The 21,815-nt window shown below is 50.0% G+C and overlaps 1 protein-coding gene across 2 annotated transcripts in view; it reads left to right on the top strand.

Annotated features, from left to right (window-relative positions):
• Positions 1-21,815, top strand: part of MAN2C1 (mannosidase alpha class 2C member 1) — a 932,858-nt gene that overhangs the window by 448,821 nt on the left and 462,222 nt on the right. For both annotated transcript variants that reach the window (XM_069624549.1, XM_069624550.1), the window contains exons 10-11: positions 9,004-9,120; positions 21,037-21,132. In XM_069624549.1, the coding sequence (XP_069480650.1) occupies positions 9,004-9,120; positions 21,037-21,132 (213 nt within the window). The remainder of the gene's footprint in view (positions 1-9,003; positions 9,121-21,036; positions 21,133-21,815) is intronic.

Raw genomic sequence — 21,815 nt, 5'->3', positions numbered from 1 at the left:
TACACCATAAAAAACCCTGCTGCGTGCACAGCGTTGCACGTTCATCCAAGGGTACACTCACATGCTCTAGAGACCCTCTAAGCGCTCAACCTTCCCCCACGCCCTGCACCGCAACCTTAGCGCGGGCAGCACTTGGGTCCAGGCAGACCTTTGCAAACTCAGCATCTGCTGGGCCTCTTCGTTAGAGCACTTTGAAATGGTCTCAGTCTGCCCACCTCACTCTCCCAGGAGTGCAGCAAGACTACTTTCAGCTCACAGTGAGAACTGAGGATCTTGCTGGGGCCTCTACAATGTACCAGGGGACCTGCGTCAAAAGTAATCCATGGGGAATAAAAAGTAATCCAAAAAGGAGCGTACACCAAGCAAGAAGTAACACAAATGTATTGGACCCAAACAGCTGGGTTCAGACAGCCCGGTGGAACTGCACTGAATGAAGTGAGCTGTTGATGCCGCCCATGCGGCTAAACATTTTATACCTGATTTGCCAAATGATCATACAACATTTTAGTTACATTTTTAAGGCAGGTCACAAAAGCTGATTGGTGGGACTATGTCAGTTCTATGAGAAACCAAAGGGTGTCTCACCCGCTAGTCACCGGGGATCTCTCTCAGGTGGCCAGAGCATGGCCATCTGCTTTGGATCCAGACACTGGGGGTGGATCAGTGCGGGAGGATCACCTGGGTGAGGGGTCTTCTGGGAGTAGGAGTGGGACACCTGATGGCGAGATGCGGTATCCCCCCTGTAACACCTTCTCCCCATCCTACTAGGGAGGATACCTGGGAACATTTTGCCCGCGCCCCCACCCCCGGACCCCTCCTTTCTTGCACAAACACTTTCACACAGACAGCCCACTCTGGGAGAAAACAGACTCGTACCCGAGCAATGCACCCAACATGTACCACTACTATGGTCAGGCAAAGTCAGGCAATTACTTGACAACTAGCATCTGACTTCCATTAAGCTTCCCCACATGGATAAAAGACAGAGCACGAGAGCACACTCTGAGCGAGACAAAGCACACGAAGTAGCAGTGTTTTCCAGGCAGCAGCTGCGTCAGAGGAGAAATACAGGAGACCGAGAAGGGAAATCGAGGAGGGAAAGTGTTACTCTCCAGAGGACTTCAAAGCCATTTGCATGAAACAAGGAAATACGACTGAAGAATCCTGCATTGTGTGCCAAAGATACCTGGGGCCCTCCTACAGGACTGACCGAGTCAGGGAGGAGCAGCAGCCGCAATGGTATCGTCCTTGGCTCCAGGATCAAAGACATCAACACAGCTGGTGAGTTGGGGAAACTGATGCCAGACCAGATTCTGTTGAAGCAAAGGTTGCAAGCGGCAACATTGTATACAGAGAGATGAACCTTGGCGCGTGTGATGAGACACTAGTAAAGCTTAATTGTCAATGACTGTTTGTTGTGAATTGTTGCCGTAAAGCCCCAGACAACAGTGTTTTCTGGCACCGCGAAGGTGCTAGTCTGGGTTTAAGCCACCGAGAAGTGGCGGGAATTGTGAAGCAGGAGAATCGAATTGGTCATGCAAGGGTCTATGGCAAAACACTTTGCACAATCGAAAGTCTTCGATTCAATGAGAATAAAGGAAAAGTAATAGTGTGTGTGGCCCGAGCCCGACTGAGGGAAAGCAACGGCGAAAGTGTTTAAAAGGGGGTCCAAGCCCGACTGAGGGAGACCCGTTGTAAACTGAAATGGGGGTCCAAGCCCGACTGAGGGAGACCTGAGGTGAACAGTACATCTAAAGACTTTGTGAAGGAGGACATTCTGAAGAGAACTGTGATGTTTTGTTTGTCACTCCAGACATTCTGAGACTTTCAAAGGAAAAGAGACTTTGGCACAGAAGGCACGGATATTTGTATCCTGAACTGCATCCTGGTGCTGGAGAAGCTAGAGTCTGTGCTAAGCTTGAGTGTGTGCCACCTTGCCCCGTGCTAAAAACGTGGGGAAGGGAAACTAATTATCCAGCTGTCCTGACATATTGTTTTTTGAACACTTTTTTTTGCATACAACATTTTCCCACACTATTTGTATTTAGAAGTAAGGAATGGCAATAGGTTTATTATTTTCCAGCATGGGGTCTGGCATGGATTCACATGCTCATGAATATTCCCCGTCAGGCTGGGAATCCTCAGTAAAGAAAAGAAACAGTTTCAGTTTAGTTTCTTAACTGTCTTTCTACTAGTAACCAATCACTGGTCTCTGGGTCATACTGCCCCCAGCCAATGACTGCCCTCTACCTAAGCCCCTCCTCTGGCAGCCATCTTCAGATTTTTACCGCACGTCCAAGTGTTGGGAGTCCTCATGCTTTAGCTCTCGAGCTTTTACTGCGTTTTGCGTTTTTTCGAAGAGTTTACTCTTATATTTTCGGTCAATCGAGTCTGAAGCTCCACCGATTCTACTTCCGATCAACGGGGACCTGTTTTCAGAAATTTTCTATGCCCCTCAAGGGTATCTTTTCGTCTAGTTTCTACTTATCTGAGCATTCCAAAAGATCTTTGAGGCCCGGGCCATGTCCCCGCGTGATCATGGCCCGGGACAAAGGAAGCATGATGCCTGTTGGACCCAAGCTGTTCAGGAGCTGCCCTGGATGCGGGCTACAGAACGTCTTTAAGGAGGATGAGCACTCTCGGTGCCTCTAGTGCCTTCACGACTACAAATCATACGTGGAGAAGGACTGTGCGTTTCGTAAGAACATGTCCGAACGGACAATGAGGGATCGTCATACTCGACTCACCAACTGGCTGGAGGGGAAGAGCCCAGCAGCAGGTGAGAAGAAGTCTAAGCGGTCTTCTAAGACCTTTGAGGGCGCTTCGGCGACGGGGGCCCAACAGAAGGCAAAGCACTGCGAGTCCGTGGGCACCGGGAGCGCCGAGGGGTCGGGCTCTTTGGCTGCCAAGCAGGGCGTGATGTCACCGACGCCATCAACCACGAGCCAACGCTCTGGCTCGGGGAAGAGGAAGCCGGAGAACCCGGGTAAGCTTCGGGAGATGTCCCGGTCGATCCTGATGGAGACAGCCGAGGGGGAGCGAGGCGGTGACCATCCCCCCAAAGTGAAGGCCTCGGGCGTGCCCAAAGTCGCGAAGGCCCTGATTCACACGGCTAAGGCCTCGATCAAGGGAGTTGTGGTGGCCCTGGTGAAGCCTGCGGAGGCTATCCCAGTGGAGACGACTTGCAGGCCTAGAGATTCCCTACCATCACGGAGGGAATCCTCTTTTCAACCTATCGATAAGACCCCCATGAAACCCCGGGCGGAGAAAGAGGGGGGGGGCATGGTAGACATTACGGACACAGATACCACCTCTGAAGATGAGCTGGCTGGCGTCGCAAAGATCCTGGACAAGAAGTTGAAGGAGGTCCGGTCCTACGGGAGGGATCCCGACGAGGTGGACGAAGAAAGCGACGGCGGTGCCGACGAGGGACCGCGGACCGGGGAGGAGATGGAGGATCCTACTCCACAACCGTCGTGCCCGTCGCAACCGGTGCCTATGCCACAAGACAACTCGGGAACGATCTTGATGGCTATCCAGGCCTTGTGTACGGAGATCAGGACAAGGTTGCCCTTACCCCCAAGGGACGATCCAGCGGAGCCTGGACCGGCAGGAAGCCCACCGAGCAAGTGGAGGCGAACCCATCCCCCTCCTCCTTTCCAGCCTTCACAGCCTTCGCCCCCTTCCCCTCCTCTGAGGGATGAGACGGGAACAGAGATGGCGACAACGGGGACGGATGACGACGGTGGTGATGACAGAATGGACCTTCCATCACCACCCGCCCGGACCTCCCCTCCCGACAAAATCGGCTCCTTCCATGCCATGATCGCCAGGGAATCTGAGCTTTTCCAACTCTGCCCCGAAGAACAGAAGAAGAAAGGTTTCCTCTACCAACGGCGGGAGACCAAGAGGAAGACTGTCCTCTCAGTCCCGTTACTTGACAATATCTGGGACAAGGGGCTGGCGCTCCTGAAGAACCCGTCTACGGCGCCTGCTAAGAGAGACCGGTACGAGAAGAAGTACCGGGTCCCGGACCCCGCCCCCATGTGCCTCAGGGCACAACCATCCCCGGATTCAGTGGTCTCCGCAGCGGCCAAGAAGAAAGCAACGGGGGCGACGGCTTCAACTTCCCCACCCGACGGTGAGGGAAAGAAACTGGATGCCATGGGACAACGGGTCATCTCGTCCGCGGCAATGACTATTAAAGCGGTCAACGCCTTCGCGATTGTGGCTTGCTACGACAGGGAGCTGTGGTTCAAGATCACTCCCCTGCTGGACTTCCTCCCGGACAAGAGGGCTGAGGCCCTGCTAATCCTACAGGAAGATGAGGTGGCTTCGACCACGCCATTACGGTGGCCACGGACATCGCTGACACCGGCTTTCGCCAGATGGGCAACAGCGTTTGCCTTTGTCGGCGCGGCTGGCTCAAGGCCACTGACTTCTGCCAGGACGTGCAGACCAGGGTTCTGGACATGTCCTTCAATGGGAACAACCTGTTCGGCAAGACAGTGGACTAGTCACTGCAGGCCATCAAGGCAGACACCGAGACGGCTCGGGCCTTGGGTGTTCTTCAACGACGACAGCCGTCCTTTCGAAACTCCGGAGACAAGCAAGGTGCCTCCAAAGTATTCGGCGGCGGTTCCTCCTCGTACCGCCAAGCGGCCTGCTCCTCGTCTCAGAAAGCCTACAGAGGACGCGGCAAGACTGGAGGATTGCGGCGGCAAGACCGCGGTGAGAGGCCAGTAGGCAGAATTCATCAGCGTGTGGAGCACCCCGGTGAGAGGCCAGTAGGCAGAATTCATCAGCGTGTGGGAGTCCATCTCCACCGACCGTTGGGTGCTAGATGCCCTGGCCCTCGGGCACACCCTGGAATTTCAGAGAAGGTGCCCCTGTATTCCACCCGTGGCCAGGAAGGAAAACCACGTCCCACAACTGCTTCTGGAGGTACGAGCGATGCTAAGAAAGGGAGCCATAGAACTCGTCCCAAAAAGGCTCTGGGGCTCCGGAGTGTACTCGCAGTACTTCCTCGTCCAGAAGAAGACCGGCGGTTGGCGACCCATACGGGACCTTCGTCGTCTAAACAAGTACATCAAGTCTCAGAAATTCCGGATGGTCACCCTCCAGCACGTGCTGGGACAGCTGGAGGAAGGTGATTTCCTATTGTCGCTGGACTTGGAGGATGCCTACTTCCACATCCCCATTCTAAAGGGTAATTGCAAATTCCTACGATTTGTGGTCCAGAGGCGGCACTATCAGTTCAATGCCCTCCCCTTCGGATTGAAGTCGGCGCCCAGGGTATTCACCAAATGCCTGGCACCAGTGGCGGCGCGGCTGCACCTGCAGGCGATCCAAGTCTACCCCTATCTGGACGAATGGCTCTTCCGAGCAAAGTCAAGAGAGCTGGCTGTCGATCACACAGCGAAGACCGTCCAACTGCTCACGGATCTGGGATTCTCGATCAACTTCGCAAAATCCCACTTGGTACCGTCGCAAGTTGCCCTGTTCCTGGAAGCCAGACTCGACACAGTGGCGCGATTGGCTTCACCGTCGGAGGAAAGGATGAAGGCCATCCTGGGCAAGGTACATTGGCTGTTGACCATGGACGTGGCCAGTGTGAGGTCCATCAAGTCCCTACTCGGCATGATGTCATCGTCCATCTACCTCGTGCGCCTATGCAGGCTTGCGGATGCGACCACTGCAGGAGTTCCTCGACGCCCGTTGGATGTAAGCGGCGGGTAGTTTCGAGGACAGGATCTCACTCAACAAGACTTTCCACCAAGCGATCCGGTGGTGGGGCACCCGCGTGCATTTAGCGGGGGGCATGGACTTCAAGACCCCGGCACATCAGGAAATGGTGACTACGGACGCCTCCCTGGAGGGATGGGGAGCGCACACCGGAGATCTCCACGCAAGAGGCCTTTGGCTCCCGGAGGAGAGGTCACTGCACATCAATGTCCTGGAGCTCCGAGCCGTGTTCTGGGCCCTCAGGTCGGTCGTTCCATCCCTCAAGAGCAAGGTGATGAGGATCTTCACCGACAACACCACCACGATGTTCTACATCTGGAAGCAGGGGGCACCAGATCCCCAGCCCTATCCAAGGAAGCACAGGATCTGTGGCATTGCCGGGGGCATGGGCAATGCCTTCTCATTCCCCTGGGACGGCCTGTTCCTGTATGCGTTCCCACTGTTGCCGTTGCTACTGCGACTCATCAGTCAACTCAGACGGTCCCGGTACAGGATGATCCTCGTTGCACCGGCGTGGCTGAGGCATATTTGGATCCCGGACCTTCTGGACATGTCTGTGTCCCCCCCAGTCAAACTGCCGACGGATGCGGATCTCCTCGCCAGAGAAGGCGGCGCCATCCTCCACCACGAGTTTGGAGAGTACGATATCCCGGCGGACTGCAAGTGCTATGGACACAAATGGAAGAGGTTCTCTGTCTGGTGCCATGCACAGAAGATTAACCCTCTGTGGATTACGGCCCCTCAAGTGCTGCCGTACTTGCTATCGCTGGCCAAGGCGGGGCTGGCTCATGCCTCCATCAAGATCCATCTGGCGGCTATCTCCCGCTACACCAGAACTCCGGGGCGCTCATCTCTATGGTCCCATCGCCTGGTGAAGGAGTTCATGAAAGGACTGTTCCGATCGTTCCCACCGGTGAAGGCCCTGGCCCTGGCGTGGGAGCTCAATGTGGTGCTGAGCAGGCTCATGGAGCGGCCATTCCAGCCGTGTGCATTCGGCACCGTTGAAATTCCTGTCGTGGAAGACAGCGTTACTTGTGGCCATCACCTCCGCACGGCGAGTGGGAGAGATCCGGGCCCTCTCCTGTAAACCTCCATACCTGACATTCCACGAGATGAGGGTGGTGCTGAGGACGCACCCCTCCTTCATGCCCAAGGTGCCGTTGGACTTCCATCTCAGCGAGCCCTTGGTGTTACTTGTTTTGTTCCCGTCGCCTTTGTTACCGGCCGAGAGGACTTTGCACTCGCTGGATGTAGCTAGAGTGCTGAAGGTCTAAGTGGACCGCACAAAGAGCCTTCGGAAGACATCACAACTGTTTGTGAACTTTGGACCTGTGAACCAAGGGAAGGCCCTCTTGAAGGCTTCCATTTCCAGATGGCTCTCCGGCTGCATCATGCACTGTCACCGGTTGGCAAACCGACCGTTGCCCGGCCGTCCGAGAGCCCATTCGACCAGAGCGATCGCTGCTACCACACAGTTCCTGTCTGGTGTGCCCCTGCGTGGAGGTCGACGCACACCTTCACAAGATTCTACTGCGTCGACCGGGATTCCAGGGAGGAGTCCAGGGTCGGCCAGGCAGTGCTGCGCAACCTGTTCGACTGAAGGTGGGCCTGGTGAGGCGGTAAGAGTTGCTTAATGTTGAGCCTTGCCACCTCCTGTGGTTGTACATGTGTGTACTGCTATGTATTGTTGTATTCATGAGCATGTTAATCCATGCCAGACCCCATGCTGGAGAAGGAACAAGTTACTTACCTGTAACTGTTGTTCTCCAGCATGGGTCTGGCATGGATTCACATACGAAACCTCCCTCCTACCCCTGTGAGGGGTTTAGGTAGAGGGAAGTCATTGGCTGGGGGCAGTATGACCCAGAGACCAGTGATTGGTTACTAGTAGAAAGGCAGTTAGAAACAAAACTGAAACTGACTTTTTTTTCTTTACCGAGGAATATTCATGAGCATGTGAATCCATGCCAGACCCGTGCTGGAGAACAACAGTTACAGGTAACTTTTATTTTGACAAGACTCCACTAGGACTGTTATTTTTACTTTAATGGTTGTAGCTTGCTCCCATCCTTAGATTTAGGGTTAGATAGGTGTTCATCCAACCCATTGAAGTTCAATAAACACCCTTGACCTCTGATCACTTGTGTCTGTCATCACTGTTTGATACCATGCCTTCCTTACATTTCCCTATATCCAGATATGTTGAATGACCCTAATTGGGTAATACAATTTTTGGCCACGGTTACATTAACACCCCTCATGAAAGCTTCCCACAATGCCCCTCAACTACGTGATTGTGCTGAACAGTCAAACATTTGTTTGCCATTGGTTGGCAATGTTCAATATACAAAATAGCTTGAGGATGGCAAGGGGCAAGCAGTTCACACCGAGCCGGACCAATGGTGTGCCCCACGGGCATCAGCAAGGACACTGTACAATGTTGCATCCATGGGACACCGAAACCTCCCTCGGCTGATTGGCTCCCCGTCCCGATAGCCCCAATCCTAGTGCTCTGGCCCCCCAGCTCCCTTCTCACGCCCTGTTGAAAAGTGTGGTCTGAAAAACTATACCATAATATGATTTATGTGCCAATTCTCCTCATGCACCCAGGTGCCTAGCTTGTTAGCCTAGAACGTATCTTTTAGAATAACTTTGCTGTGGCTGCGTTCTCCTGGGAACCTTTAGCCATGCAACATTTCAACACACTGTTTCTGCTGAATGTTCAAGAAATACATTCTGCTTGTCACACAAGCGCATGCAGCTATTTTCTTATGAGCTGTCTGCGAGAAATGCTTCCTTAACGTGCGCCTACAAAAATGTCTTCTCCACTGTTCACATATTGCTCAAAGAAAACCCCCATACCTTATGCCCCCCCTACAACATCTTGCACCCCCACTGTTTGCCTACTCCACTCAACTACCCCGTACTGTCCCCAAAACACCTACCCCTTCTTGTGTTCCACCCTGGGACTTCTCACGCTGTGCCTGCTTCTGTGTCACCTTATGCAATCAGCAGCACGTTCAATGATCCCCCACACCCAGGTTTCACACCACGTTACTTGCGCAACTGGTACGTGAGCCCCCCATTGGCAGCGTTGAATATGGACCTATACAACATTAGTAACACTGAAGCAACACTTTGAGCCCGCTTCTTCTTGCCATCTCAAAGTTGAACCTGTTTAAATACTGTGGCAGCTAAGTAATGTTGGCCTTATTTCATTGTTGGTTTCTTTTTCTTCTCTCAACTCTGCTGTTACAGTTCTGGTTGCCAGACACCTTTGGATACTCTGCTCAGCTCCCACAGGTAATGAGTGGCTGTGGGATTCGACGATTCCTCACGCAGAAGCTGAGCTGGAGCCTGGTGAATACCTTTCCAGTGAGTATCACCCTGTAGTGTTTAACCCCATATTAGAACAGAAGGGATTCACAATGATATAAAAAATTACATCATGTGGGACATTGACGGGGGTGGTCATATCTTCCCACATCCACTGAATTTCAAGGGTTTTGATGCGTAAAATCTGATCTGATAATCTGAGCTCTCACTAAAGTTTTATAGATATACATGAAACTGTTTCCTTTCTTCGCTGAAACTTTGCACTGAGTTGAGTCTTGCGCTCAATACAGTTGTCAATTAATTCGTCTCACTTCTGCATAAGCAGCGTGTCAGTTTAAATATTTTCTTTGCGTAGCAGCGGGTTCAAAATGAGGCGCTCTCCATGAGTATGATACTCTCTATTTAGTTATTAGCGTCTAGACACAGGGAATATCATCCGATAACTTTGCATAAATGTGGACAAATGAACAATTGTCGCTGATAAAGATTCAGCTTTCCCAAAGTCTATTAATGTGCAAGCAGTGTTAATCAATTCTAGCTTACAATAACAGTCTGTAAAATATCACACAGCCCTCCCACTGTCGAGTAAGCTGCAGTCTCCTTGTTGAGCATGGTTTTCACGGATCCCAATTGTATAATTTCCTCCATTTGAGGAATTCTTTCTGAGGCCTAATTACGCACAGTTTACAGGAACTGGTTCAGGCACCTTCAAATCAGTTGACGAAAGGCACATTTAGAATGCTGACAACATTCCAACTGCTTGAAGCATCCAGCCAATCACTCCCCAGTATTCTCTTCTCCATGTTGGTCTGGTAAGGAATCTCCATTCTGCACATAGTCTGTTCAGGAAAACTAAAGCAAGCCAAGCCCTTTCTTTCCTTCCACCAACTTCCCCAATCTACTGCGCTCTATATCTATGCTGTAGTGATAGCATTTAATACTTTCTTCCTGTATCTCTCCCACCTTTCCTATGGAATGATGTTAGATGTATGCAGGACCCAAACTAAGGCACCCCACACCTTCTACAACTTCAGAATCCCAGCCCTAGCCTGTTCCAAGTCTCCGATAGTCTTTTAGGTGTCCCAAAAGATTTCAGAGGAAAGAGGTGAATAGTCCAGGAGGGCTGAACAGCTAGTGCAGCTAAAGTACTCAAGTTAATTAGAGCAGGGCAACTGGAAAATGCAAATTAGGGACTTCAGGATCTTAACTAGCATTTTAGTGAGAAAAGGAGCAACTACCACCTCTGAGGTTCACATGGATGACACATAGAAGTACTGACTCGGACCCCACCGTCCTGGGCCAGCCACGGAGAGTGCCAAGGTAAGCAGGACTTTGTGCACAAGGGGGAAGGGCAGTTCAAGAGACATAAGTGAACTAAGACCAGTGAGCCCATAGATAGTTAAGAACAGACCTAGGCGACAGTAAATCGCTGGGAAAGATGTGTCCCACCGTTGTTGTCACTGTGCAGGGTCGTCTGGTTGCACATTTGAGGGAGATCACTGCTGGATGTCTCTAGATTCCACTCGAGACCTCAGACTGTAGGGACACACACCTACACTGAGATATTCACAGATGCACATCTTGCACTGTCGCCAACTGGAGTCCAAAGGCACTTTGCGGTCGAACTTGGGTCTTCCAGCATGCCTGTCTCCTCATGGAGAGCAGCACAGCAGATATCCACTGTCCCAGCAGAGCCCCAAGGATGCCCACGAAGAGCTCCACCGAATTGGACAGCCGGAAGTCCTTGCAACAATGGATCCACGCCTTGCAGAGGAAATGCAAAGATGTGCACACCGATGACCAAACACAGAAGATGTACCTGATGCAGGGCAGATGAGTGTTTGGTCCCATCAGTCTTGGGGAGAAAGATGTCTTCCCTGTCGATTAGGTCGTTGACAATTGCAACTCAGCCGCTTTGGCTCAGCCAATGCTGGTTCCTGTAGCAGTCCCTTGGTCATCTTCTTGTGATCTCTACAGTTTCAGTGGTCGAGTTGATTCCTGAGTTCAACTTGTCTCGTTCTATCCAGAAAATGGGCTGGAGGCCACTCCAGCTCTCCAGTAAGGACAGTTTGTAACATTCAAACATGGATGTGGCTGTCCATTAGTGAACAGCCAGTCTCCAAGAGTATGCCCAGCAACATCCAAGCCACTGTAGGAATGTGGATTGGGGGCAGACGGCCACCTCCCCACTTCCTGCCAGGACAACACAAAGGAGAGCTTTTCCAGACTTCTTCCAAGATGCCCGTTAATGCAGGTTCTTGAAGAGCGCCGCATGTCAACACGGGCGCTCCAATGGAGAAAGCGAACATAGCAATTTATCGCCAAGAAAGCGTTCATATCCAGGAAGTCACATAAAGGACAATGGGCCTCATCACGAGTCTGGCGTTAACCCTTAAATGCGGCGGTAGCTATTATTTAAGGGTCCGCCAGATCATGGCCTTGGCGTATTTCCCCCCAGCTGTGAACTGGGGGGAAATCTGCGGCAAATTTGCCGATTTTCAGCGCTATTACTGCCGGCGGGAAATCCGGTAATGGCGCAAATTTTCCCCATTGGGCCGAATGGGGAATGAGGAATTCCCGAATGGGCCCAATGGGGAATGCGCACTAACCGTTCCGCCAAACCCGTGATCCGGCACTAATAGCGCCAGGGAGTTTGGCTGTAGGGCTAATAGCGTCGGCGGTAATAGTGCCGGCGTTACCGCCCAACTCGTGATGAGGCCCATTATATGCTAAAAAAGAATATTTCAAATAAATCGGAGAAAGAAAAAGGGTCAGCAGAGAAGCAGAGCACCACACGTTCAGCATAAGTGGTGTTCAAAGTAGAAGAGATGTTACATGAGCTTCAGAGCGGTTTTCTTGACTCAATAGTTTTTTAGTCCATCTGCAAAGCAAACAGGAATAAACTGTATCAGAAAAATGTAACAGAGTTATCAGAAACATTTTACAGAAGAGAACACAAGAGAGTGAGGAAGTTCTAAAAGTAAAAAAGAGAATTCAAAGAAAATATTTAATTGTTGAAGCTCTAGATCAGCCTTCCAGAGAGAAAGGAAGGCAATCGGGTAATGAGAAGAACATAATAGTACTGGGAGTTAAGGGTGCTTCAGGGATGAATAGCCAAAACTTGAATCTGTTTAGTTTAGTTTATTATTTGTTTAGCGCCGCCTGGCCCTGGGGCATCCAGGTGCTTGGCATGGTTACAAAGTAGCCAAGAAATTGCATGGTAAGTAGGTAAACAATACAAGTTGTCACGACATTATGAAGTAGTTGCTGATAATATACACAGTTATCATATATTTACAAGGTTAGAGTTTGTGCAGGATAAGCAGGCATTGATTACAGTAAATACAATGATAAGTTGGCGTTCTAGGCTTCTTTAGCCATTATCCAGGTTTTGACACTGTGTCTGAATCTATGAAAGGAGAGTTCGGATCTGAGATTGGTTGGTAGAGAGTTGCACAGTTTAGTGGCAAGCACAAGGAAGCTTGTGCCGCCTGCTTTTTGGAGCTTGAATCTCGGGATGGTTAGGCAGTGTGATTGGGCTGATCTAGTTGGACGGGACGGGATGGGGTCTGGTGTGTGAAGTTGTCCGAGAGGTATCTAGGCGCTTGGTACGATAAACATTTGTGAGTAAGGGAGAGTGTTTTGTATTCGATCCTCTGAGGTATAGATAGCCATTGACAAGATTGTCTGGCGTCCGAGACGTGTTCATGTTTGGGTATGTTCAAAGCTGCTCTTAGTGCGTTGTTCTGGATAACTTGCAGCTTAATAATGTTCTTTTGGCTGGTACCCAAGTAGAGGGCGTTGCAGTAGTCGACTTTAGAGAGTACCAGTGCTCTAGCTAGGGTGATGCAGTTGGGGTTCGAGAGGTATGGCCTACTGGCGTTGATGAGCTTACATGCGTCAGTGTGAGGGAGGATTCAAGGTAGATCCCAAGAGTGTTAACGCTGTTGGAGATGGTGATGTTGTTGCCGTCAATGGTGAAGGTCTGTTGTATGTTGCTTTATAGATTCTGCCTGAGGTGGAGCGACATAGTCTCCCAATGCCGAGAGAAGACCAGAGGAAGAAAGTTCCGAGTGAAGATCTGATCATTTGTTTTGTTGTCCAATTCCCCTTCCTGCCCCCCCCCCCCACCCCCCTGAGCCCTCTAAGCTGACTAGTCACAAGTGAGTTTCAATCTTCTCTGGCTGGACAGTAAGGGAGGGTTAGTGGGCTCCTCTTCAAATCCTGCAGGTCCGAAGGCTGGACCTCACAGAGCTGAGGTGACATTCTGGCCCTTAGCATTAGGAGTCTGGTGTAATTGTGGTGACACAGTGGAAGGAACCGCTATGTGAAGGCAGGCTCCAGGACAAGCTGGTTGATGGTGAACAGGCCTGTGTGATCTCCCCACTGAGTAGGAGTGCCAGTGTATGTTTCAAGGCGGCAGACGTGCAGCTAAGATGGTCGTGGTCTGAGACACAGGCGTGGTGAGGAGAGCGCCTCAGGAAAGACTGCTGGGTGGTGTAATCAATGCTGGGTGGCTTACATGGTTGGAGTGTGTCAAGGAGAGGAATTTCAGCTATTATATTTGGAGTGGCATCCTAGAGCAGCTTGCCTGGCTGGTGACAACACAGGCTGGGCCTTTTGTGGTTGCAACAACGGAAATCACAGAGGAATAACCCAACTGGTGAGCGAACAGATAGAGGGCCGCGCACACAGTAATCTGGACCCAGGGAGGCCCAGTGGGTCGATCGATGGTGGAAGGCCAGCAAAGGTTGGACCCATGTATGGGAGTCAAGAGCAAACCTTCTAAAAATGAAAGTGCCATCGACTGGAGAGGGGTCGGAAGCGGGCCCGCCTGAGGAGGCAGTGACTTTGGGGCTGCTGCTCGCAGCAATCCAATACTCTAAGAATTCACTTGAGGGGAAGGTGCAGGCGGTGACGGTGGAGCTGTCCATCGTAAGGTTGGATATGAATAAAATGGGGAGAGAGTATCCAAAGCGGAAAGAAAGGTGGGAGATGAGGAAGACTGTGTCACGACCCTACAAGCAATGAATAATGAGTTAGCAGCTACTACGAGGGCGTTGGAGGTGAAGGTGGAAGAAACAAAAGGCCGCTCTCAACTGAGTAATATTAGGATCCTGGGAATTGCTGAAGGGGTGGAAGGCCCCAGAATGGAGCTATACCTGGAGCAGCTCTTCACTGATGTACTGAAGGTCAGGAGTCTGTCAATGTTAATCACGTTTGAGAGGGCGCACAGGATCCCGGGAATAGAGCCTCCAGTGGGTGCCCCACTGAGAGCTATTGTGGCAAAGCTACTCAACTACAGGGACCGCAACGCGAACCTCCAAGATTTGCATAGATCCTCGGTCTATAAGGTAGGTGGTATGCAAATTCTGGTCTTCCCGGACTTCACCCAACAAGTGCAGGAACAGTGCAAATCTTATGACTCGGTGAGAAGGAGGCTACGGGATCTTGGTCTGATTTATATGATGATCTTTCCTGCAAAATAGAGTTGTGGCAGATGGGCGCTCACACTTCTTTCAATGCTCTAATGAAGTACGGGACTAGCTGTACTCCGAATATGGAGACTGAGTTGGATCCCAACGTGGGAGAGGGAGTGGGTTGAGACATGGAAGGGGTTACGCACCTCGTAGTACAGGGGGTCCTTTGATAAAGAGAAGGGCTAGCAAGGTGTGTGTGTGTGTGTGTGTCTTCAGATGGTACGTTGGAACTGAGGAACAAACTGATACCTCGGAACCCCGAACAGGGTTTCAGAAGCAAACAATTTTAGCATAGAGGGTAAGGGGTGTGCAGAATTGTAGAACTGTGGCTGAGGGACATAGATGTGCTGTGGGTCTGTCCGATCTTTGTCGCTCATGGGCTTGGTGTCCGCTGATAAGTGTGTTATGCTGGTAAGGGAACTTGATGGTGAGGGCGACTTTAAAATTGGTCAAGGGGCGATGGGCGAGCAGGGAAACGGATAGTGGGAAATGTAAATTACATGGCTGAGAATTTGACAGGGGGGAGGAGGGGTTTGAACAGGGGGGTAATGAGCAGCCCATCTTAGTGTTCCACCTTCACTCGTGTTGCTGGCCATTGAAGTCGGGGATGGAGGTAGAGGGGAGGACAGCAGTTTGAGGGGGTTTCAGTTCAGTGTGGTTTTAAGGGAGGGGAGGGAGATGGGAATGCGTTCAGTGTTGGGGGTTGCAGGTGTGGGGAGGGGGTGAGGCAAGGGGTTTGGGGGGGAACCGGCTTTTGGTTTATATGGTGTTTGGGACAGAGGGTGTGGGTTGGGTGGAGGGCACGCTATATATGGTGGCATTACTGTTTTTGGGTGCACATGCCATGTAGCTGGTGGTATCGCTTGGATATTGGGGCTGGGGTGGCGGGCCTTTACGGACACAGAGTATGTGGGATGGCTGCACTGAAGATACTTCATTAGAATGTAACAGGGCTGAAAAACGTTAAGATGGGTAAGATCCGATCGTATCTCAATAGGGATAAAGTGGATGTGACTGTTCTCCAGGAAACCCGTTTGGACTCGCCAGGGATGCAGGCGCTTCGGGCATGGAAAGGAACAGTGATTGGTACGGGTTTCATTCTAGAGGGGTGCTCTTGTGGGTTAGGGACCCTGCAATGCTAAAGATCTCCCAAACCATGGTGGATAAGGAGTGGCGATACATGGCCATTTTAGGGGAGATGCTGGGAACTATGGTATTTCTTCTTGGGACTTGCGTCCCCAATGTAGCTCAGGGTGAATTATTTCAGGACATGCAGAGCCTGTTAGTCCAACACATGAATGAGTGAGTGGACTCTCTGGCTAGGTGGTTTAGACTGTGTGCTGGATTGTGCCCTGGATATGGCCAGTAGGACGGTTAGGCAGATGAGTATAGCGACTAGGGCTCTGGTGCGAGTGGTGGAGGACTTATGCCTCAGAGACGTCTGGCGTGTGTTGCATGGGGACTAGCATAGCTTTTCGTATTTTTCCTCTGTTCGCGTTTCTTATTCATGCATCGGTTATGCCTTTGTAGGTGTGGAGAAATTTGACTTGGTCAGAGCGGTGGAATACCTGGATAGGACATTGTTGGACCACTCGCCCATACTCGTGGAGCTAAGTAGGAGGGTTGTCTGTCCGCTTATACCCAAGTGGAAGTTTGATAATAGGATGCTGGAGGACACTGCATTCCGGTCTTCTTTCGGTGACATATCCGACAGTTCTTGGAGGATAACTGGGGCACTACCTTGAGCAGATATACTGAATGGGAGACATTGCAAGTTTTTATTTGGGGAATATGTATCTCTGCAGGTGTGGGGGTGGGTATGGTGCCTACCCAGGAGGTTAAGGGTCTAGAAATGAAGGTGGCAAGCTTGGAGCAGGAACTGGCAAGGGGATTGGTACCGTTCAGTGTATTGGCGGATGCAAAGTGTGACTTACAAGTGGCAAGAGTGTGGTTGGATGCGCCAAGAAATGCCGGGTATGACTCCTGACAGCATGCCGGCGGTGATGAGGCAGGTAAGTTGTTGCCTTGGTTAGTCAGGAATGAAGGAAGACAACGATCATGCAAAGGAGTGCGAGGCTCAGACGGAGAGTTAGCCACAGAAAAGGAAGGGACGTGTGCCTAATTTTGGGACTTTTATGCTTCTCTGTATGATGAGGAGGGGTTTTATGCCCGGTTTGCAAATCGGTGGCTGCTACATGGTGGCTTGGACGGGGCTGTGGACGTACATGAAGTGGAAAGGCTGGTCAACAGTCTGACTAGGGGTAAGACTCCAGGGATAGATGGGATCTCAGTTGGAGGTGTACAAGGAGTATGCTGAGATACTGGCGCCCAAAATGCTGGAAGTGTTTATGGAAGCTAAAGAGAGAGGCAAATTCCCTTATTCAATGTTGGAGGCACTGGAGATGACTCTGCACAAGGACGGTAGAGACCCTAAAGAATATGAGTCATATCGTCCTTTATCTATGATCAATGTGGACGTGAAGATCTTGTGTAAATTGCTGGTGGGCTGGTTGTCACAGCTCATGAAGGGTCTTGTCCATTTGGATCAGACCCGATTTATTCAGGGACGATCCATAATGCATAACCTGATGCAGCTTCTCTTGCTCCTGGACAAGTACCAACAGTCTGAGGAGAGGTTGGCAGTGATTAGTCTGGACTCCTATAAAGCTTTTGACTCGGTTTCATGTGAATTTCAGTGGATAATGTTGTAGAGAATAGATCTGGGGTCCACTTCTTGGAGTGAGTGAAATTGTTATAAGGGGGCTTGACCTCCTCTCTGCGGTGCGAAGGGTAAAAAGACAGGGGTGTCTGCTTTCCCCTCTATTTGCTTTGGATATTGAGCCCCTGGGTAGGGTGTATCGGAGTACACATGGGGATACCAGCCTGTTACTGGGAGGGATCAGACACTGCATCTTTATGTACACAGATGATGTACTACTGTACGTACGTAGATCCGAGTTGAATCTGCATTAGACTATGGCCATGGTTGAAGAGTTCGGGAGGCTGTCACGATTGGTGGTTAACAAGGCTAAATCTGTTATTTATGTGCTGTCTCCCAACACAGGAAGGGACCTGGCACACTTTGGGAAGGAGCTCCCAGCAGAAGGTTTCAAATACTTGGGGACAATGTTAAGTGCTGACTGGGACTATATATATTGCCAGAATGGGTGGACGTTAGTAAGCTCTTTTGAGAAGATGATAATGCTACCCAGACTGTTGTATGTGTACAAATAATGCCTATGGTCCTGACAGCTGCTAGTTTTCGGTGGCTTCATGGAACCCTATGCAGATTTTTATGGATGGGGGGCCCAGATGATTGCGTTGGGATCTTTACAGCTGCAGGCTGGCAGAGGAGATATTGGAGTGCCGAATTTCAGGTCATATTATTAGGTATCAATATTACAACACATGGTTGATTGGTTTGATCAGCCGCACGAGGATCCAGTCACTGACTGGATCATGAAGGAGTCAGACCCGCGACTGGTGCTACAACTGCTGGGCGGGTCGGGATAGAGACCAGAGGAGCCTTGTGGCACCTGTGAGCACTGTTATTAGAGTATGGTGGCAGGCCACTAAAAGCGTAGGGCAGAAGTTTCTGTTTTTGTCAGCCATACCACTGAGTTGTAGTAGATTGAGAAACCAAACTTTAGCGACGTTGAGAGGTGAGATATGGCGACTGGGACGGGGAGGTTTGCTTGTCGAAGACAAGGCCATCACCTGTGCTGAATTTAGGACTGCTCATCCCTCAGTTTGACTTAATTTTCTTGAATTTTCTAATTCGAAGGCCCGAGTGAGGGACGCCTGGATGGCTTTCCCTGAGAAACCACATACACATGGGATGAATGCAGCCCAGCTGCAGCTGGCTAAAGGGTGGGGGGGTAGGGAACGTCTCTGAGCTATATGCAGTGGATAGAGGTGAATGTGGTACTACTGCAGGAGAGCTAAGACTCAAGTGGGAAGTAGATATAGGAGAGCAGTTCAGGCGCAGAGGTGAATAGGGTCCTTGAACACACGAAGAAGGTCTCTAGGAACGTTTGGTTTCAGTGGATTCAATTCAGGATGGTGCGGCAGGCTTATTTTTACTCTGGTCCAAGTGGTTAAAATGGTTCCTGTGGTGGACCCGATCTGCTGGAGATGTAGGAGGGAAGTTGGGACATATTTACACATGTGGTGGGGATGTGATCAGGTGAAACGCTTTTGGGAAGCAGTCAGCTCGGAATTGTCCCAGCTGGTGTCGGTGAGAGTGCAACTCTCCATCAAACTCTGCTTACTGGGGCTGCTGGCCAGAGGGAAGGGTAGAAGGGCTAAAATGGTGGCTAATGTCTTAGCATGGGCTCTGTTACTTTGAGAGGCGGGTGCACACTATGGCATGGAAGGCGCAGTGTGGACCCAGGATAGGGGATTGGCTCGGCGCAATGAATGCACAGGTGGGTGAGGATTGAAATGGATTTATACGACTAGGTGATCGCAACGGATGGAGGGGACTCGAGATATACATTGTGGCACGAGGTATGGGACAAGCTGGGGGCAAACTCGAATTTGAGGCGTCATAGATAAATGGGATGAGTTGGACACCTTCACATGGAGGCTGGATGGAAGGGTTGGTATGGGGGTCATTTCGGGGAGGAAGACGTTAACATGGGACTGTTTATTGTAACCTCTGTAATTAATGTTAATGAGTATGGTTCAGGATGGAGTATCACTGTGAATTTTAACTGTGTAACCAGCTGTACCTGCATGACAGGTGTTTCAAAAATGATAAAGGGTTTAAAAAAAGAAGAAAAAAAGGAGATGGCGGCTCTTGTGCCTGTAGGCCTAGAGACTAACCAGTGAACACAAAATAAAATTGCAAAAGGGACCATAGGGGTCCCTGGCCACACACCACCTAAGGCGGGGAGTACTGTCATAGGAAAGCTTAGCATGGGGAGAGGTCTCGCCACACTGGAACCTTAGGAAAAGGGTCCAGTGTCCCCACAACAAAAGTAAACGCAGGATGGAGTGATATAAAAAAAAGTCCCACTCGCCCTCAAGGCCTTTGAAAACATTGAGTGAGTCCCACAGTATTGCTGGGATGTTCAAGGAAGAGCTGTAAAGATTTACAAAAGAGAAAATCTCCCCAACATTGGTAAACAGTGAGGAGACAGAGAATCTGCATGAGTGGGAGAGCGAGGGGTGGGGAAAGGAAGGTCAGAGGGAAACCATATGAGTAGGCAGAGGAGAAGACGGAAGTTGCCATGGGGGAAGCCATCAATAGATGGAGGATGCTACCTGATAACAAAGTGTTGAGGTGGTGCAGGTCAAGCACAAGGATCATGGGAGAGGAAAGGAATAAGAGAAGGTCACTCAAGTACGAATGTGTCTCAGGATGTTGAGAAGTAACATTTTGAGTTGCAAGGTTGTAGAAACAGTGGCCCGTCTGAAGGAGGTGGTGCGAGCCCTATAGAGGTCCCTGTACAAGCCCTAGGGAGGCTGCCTGTCTTTCTGTGATTTGTGGCCTTAGTTTAAGGCCAGCGCCCACTACAAAATAGACCATCCAGCTGTAGTTCAATGTGTGACCCAGAAGGAGGAGACGGCCTCCCCACCATACCCTACTTGTAAAAGACCAATCCCAGGGATACCAGAGGCATAGGTTTATGGACTGAGCCAGCAAGATTGCGAAACCTATTTTTCTGGTCACATGTCGGGAAGGACTGGGGCCTGGTTTTAACAAAAACAGAAAAAGTTTTTCTTTGGATGTTTCTTGGACCTTCCTGAGAGACACTTATGGATGTTTTTGGCACGTGTATCCTAACCCCGCTTGAACTTTTTATGCACATTATTGGCCTTAAGGAACACTGCTTTAGTTTGTCCTACTAACCCTAATAAGGACCTTTTGGGGAAACCCATTCCCCGTCTGGCTCATACCCGGTTGTTGCATGATTTGTGGCACTCCTGTGTGTTTCACTGTATGCATTTCATGTCGAAACAACAACATGTCATCGATAAATGCAACAAAAAAGGAACTGCCATCATTTGTAACTGTAGTAGACCTATCTGCCTGATAGGGGTACGTGTAGAATTAAAATCTACTCGTCAGTCAAACTCCCACAGCAGGTAGGTTTGTAGTACGTTAACACCTGTAAAGGTGGGATCTGCTCTACAGTGCTTCCACGCACGCTGAGCTATGTCATCCAATAACAGTTATTGGGATCTCTGCCACACAACATTGAGCATTGAATGCCGGCAAAAGGACTGTGTGTTACTTCTGCCTGTGCACAGATTTGTGTGTAACCTTTTTTGCGAACAAACAGGACTGACTTGCCTTTTGTGCAGCTGAGTTTGAAAAGAATTAGAACAATTGAGTTATGTTATGGTAATATCTAGTGCTACAAACTTCAAAATGTCTGGTAGCAAGTGTTATATAAGACAGCAAATTATTATGTATTGCGTCTTCTGTTTCAGTTCCTTCTGACCGGTTTCTTGTTTCTGATTTCAGCACCATACCTTCTTTTGGGAGGGCATTGACGGCTCTCGTGTACTTACACATTTTCCTCCTGGGAACTCCTATGAAATGAAGGTTCAGGTAGAGGAGGTAAGAAAGTTATCATTTTTATCGTTGGAAGGAAATGTATTTTCAATCAGTAGGCGAGAGTAGTGGGGTTTGGTGTCCACTTGAAGTTTGCCGAGTTCTAGTCCTTAAAGCAGGCACCTGTGTGGTCCACCTTGGAAATAAAGGAACAAAGGCATGTGACTGCACCTCTTCTGGATGGAGATATACCAGATATTAACTGATGTATAGCTATCCAGGCAGGTGGTCTTGAGGATGTCTTCCTGTTGCTTGAAAAGATGACAAATTCAGTTCACTTGCGTTCTACTGGTGTGACTGTGCACACCAGAATGGCTGTCGCAGTATTCATATGCAAGCTACCCCATCAAAGAGAACTTCAGTTTTCACAGTTTCAATAGATTCTCTTATGCATGTGATCTAATGAGAATAATGCTGCCACCAAATAGCTTCTTAGCAAAAGATTGGAGCTGTGAGTTATTTCTTCAGTATTTCACAATAACAAAAACATATACACAGGTTTCTTCACACTCAGCAGAGTGTGGGCCGGGAGAATTCACTGTCAAAGTGACAAAAGCACACCATGTTGTGGGTTGTAGTAGGCTGATTTTAATAAAGTGAGACAAAAATGCAACTCTTTCACTGCTGCAGCCATTTTTCCACACAACAATTAATATTAATTCAGGAAAAAAACATGCATGTTGTGTTCT

This window comes from Ambystoma mexicanum, chromosome 11, assembly GCF_040938575.1.
Source record: "Ambystoma mexicanum isolate Mex_15411 chromosome 11, UKY_AmexF1_1, whole genome shotgun sequence".
Lineage (NCBI taxonomy): Eukaryota > Metazoa > Chordata > Amphibia > Caudata > Ambystomatidae > Ambystoma > Ambystoma mexicanum.
Note: the sequence above shows the minus strand (reverse complement) of the source record. Positions and strands in the feature narration are given on the sequence as shown.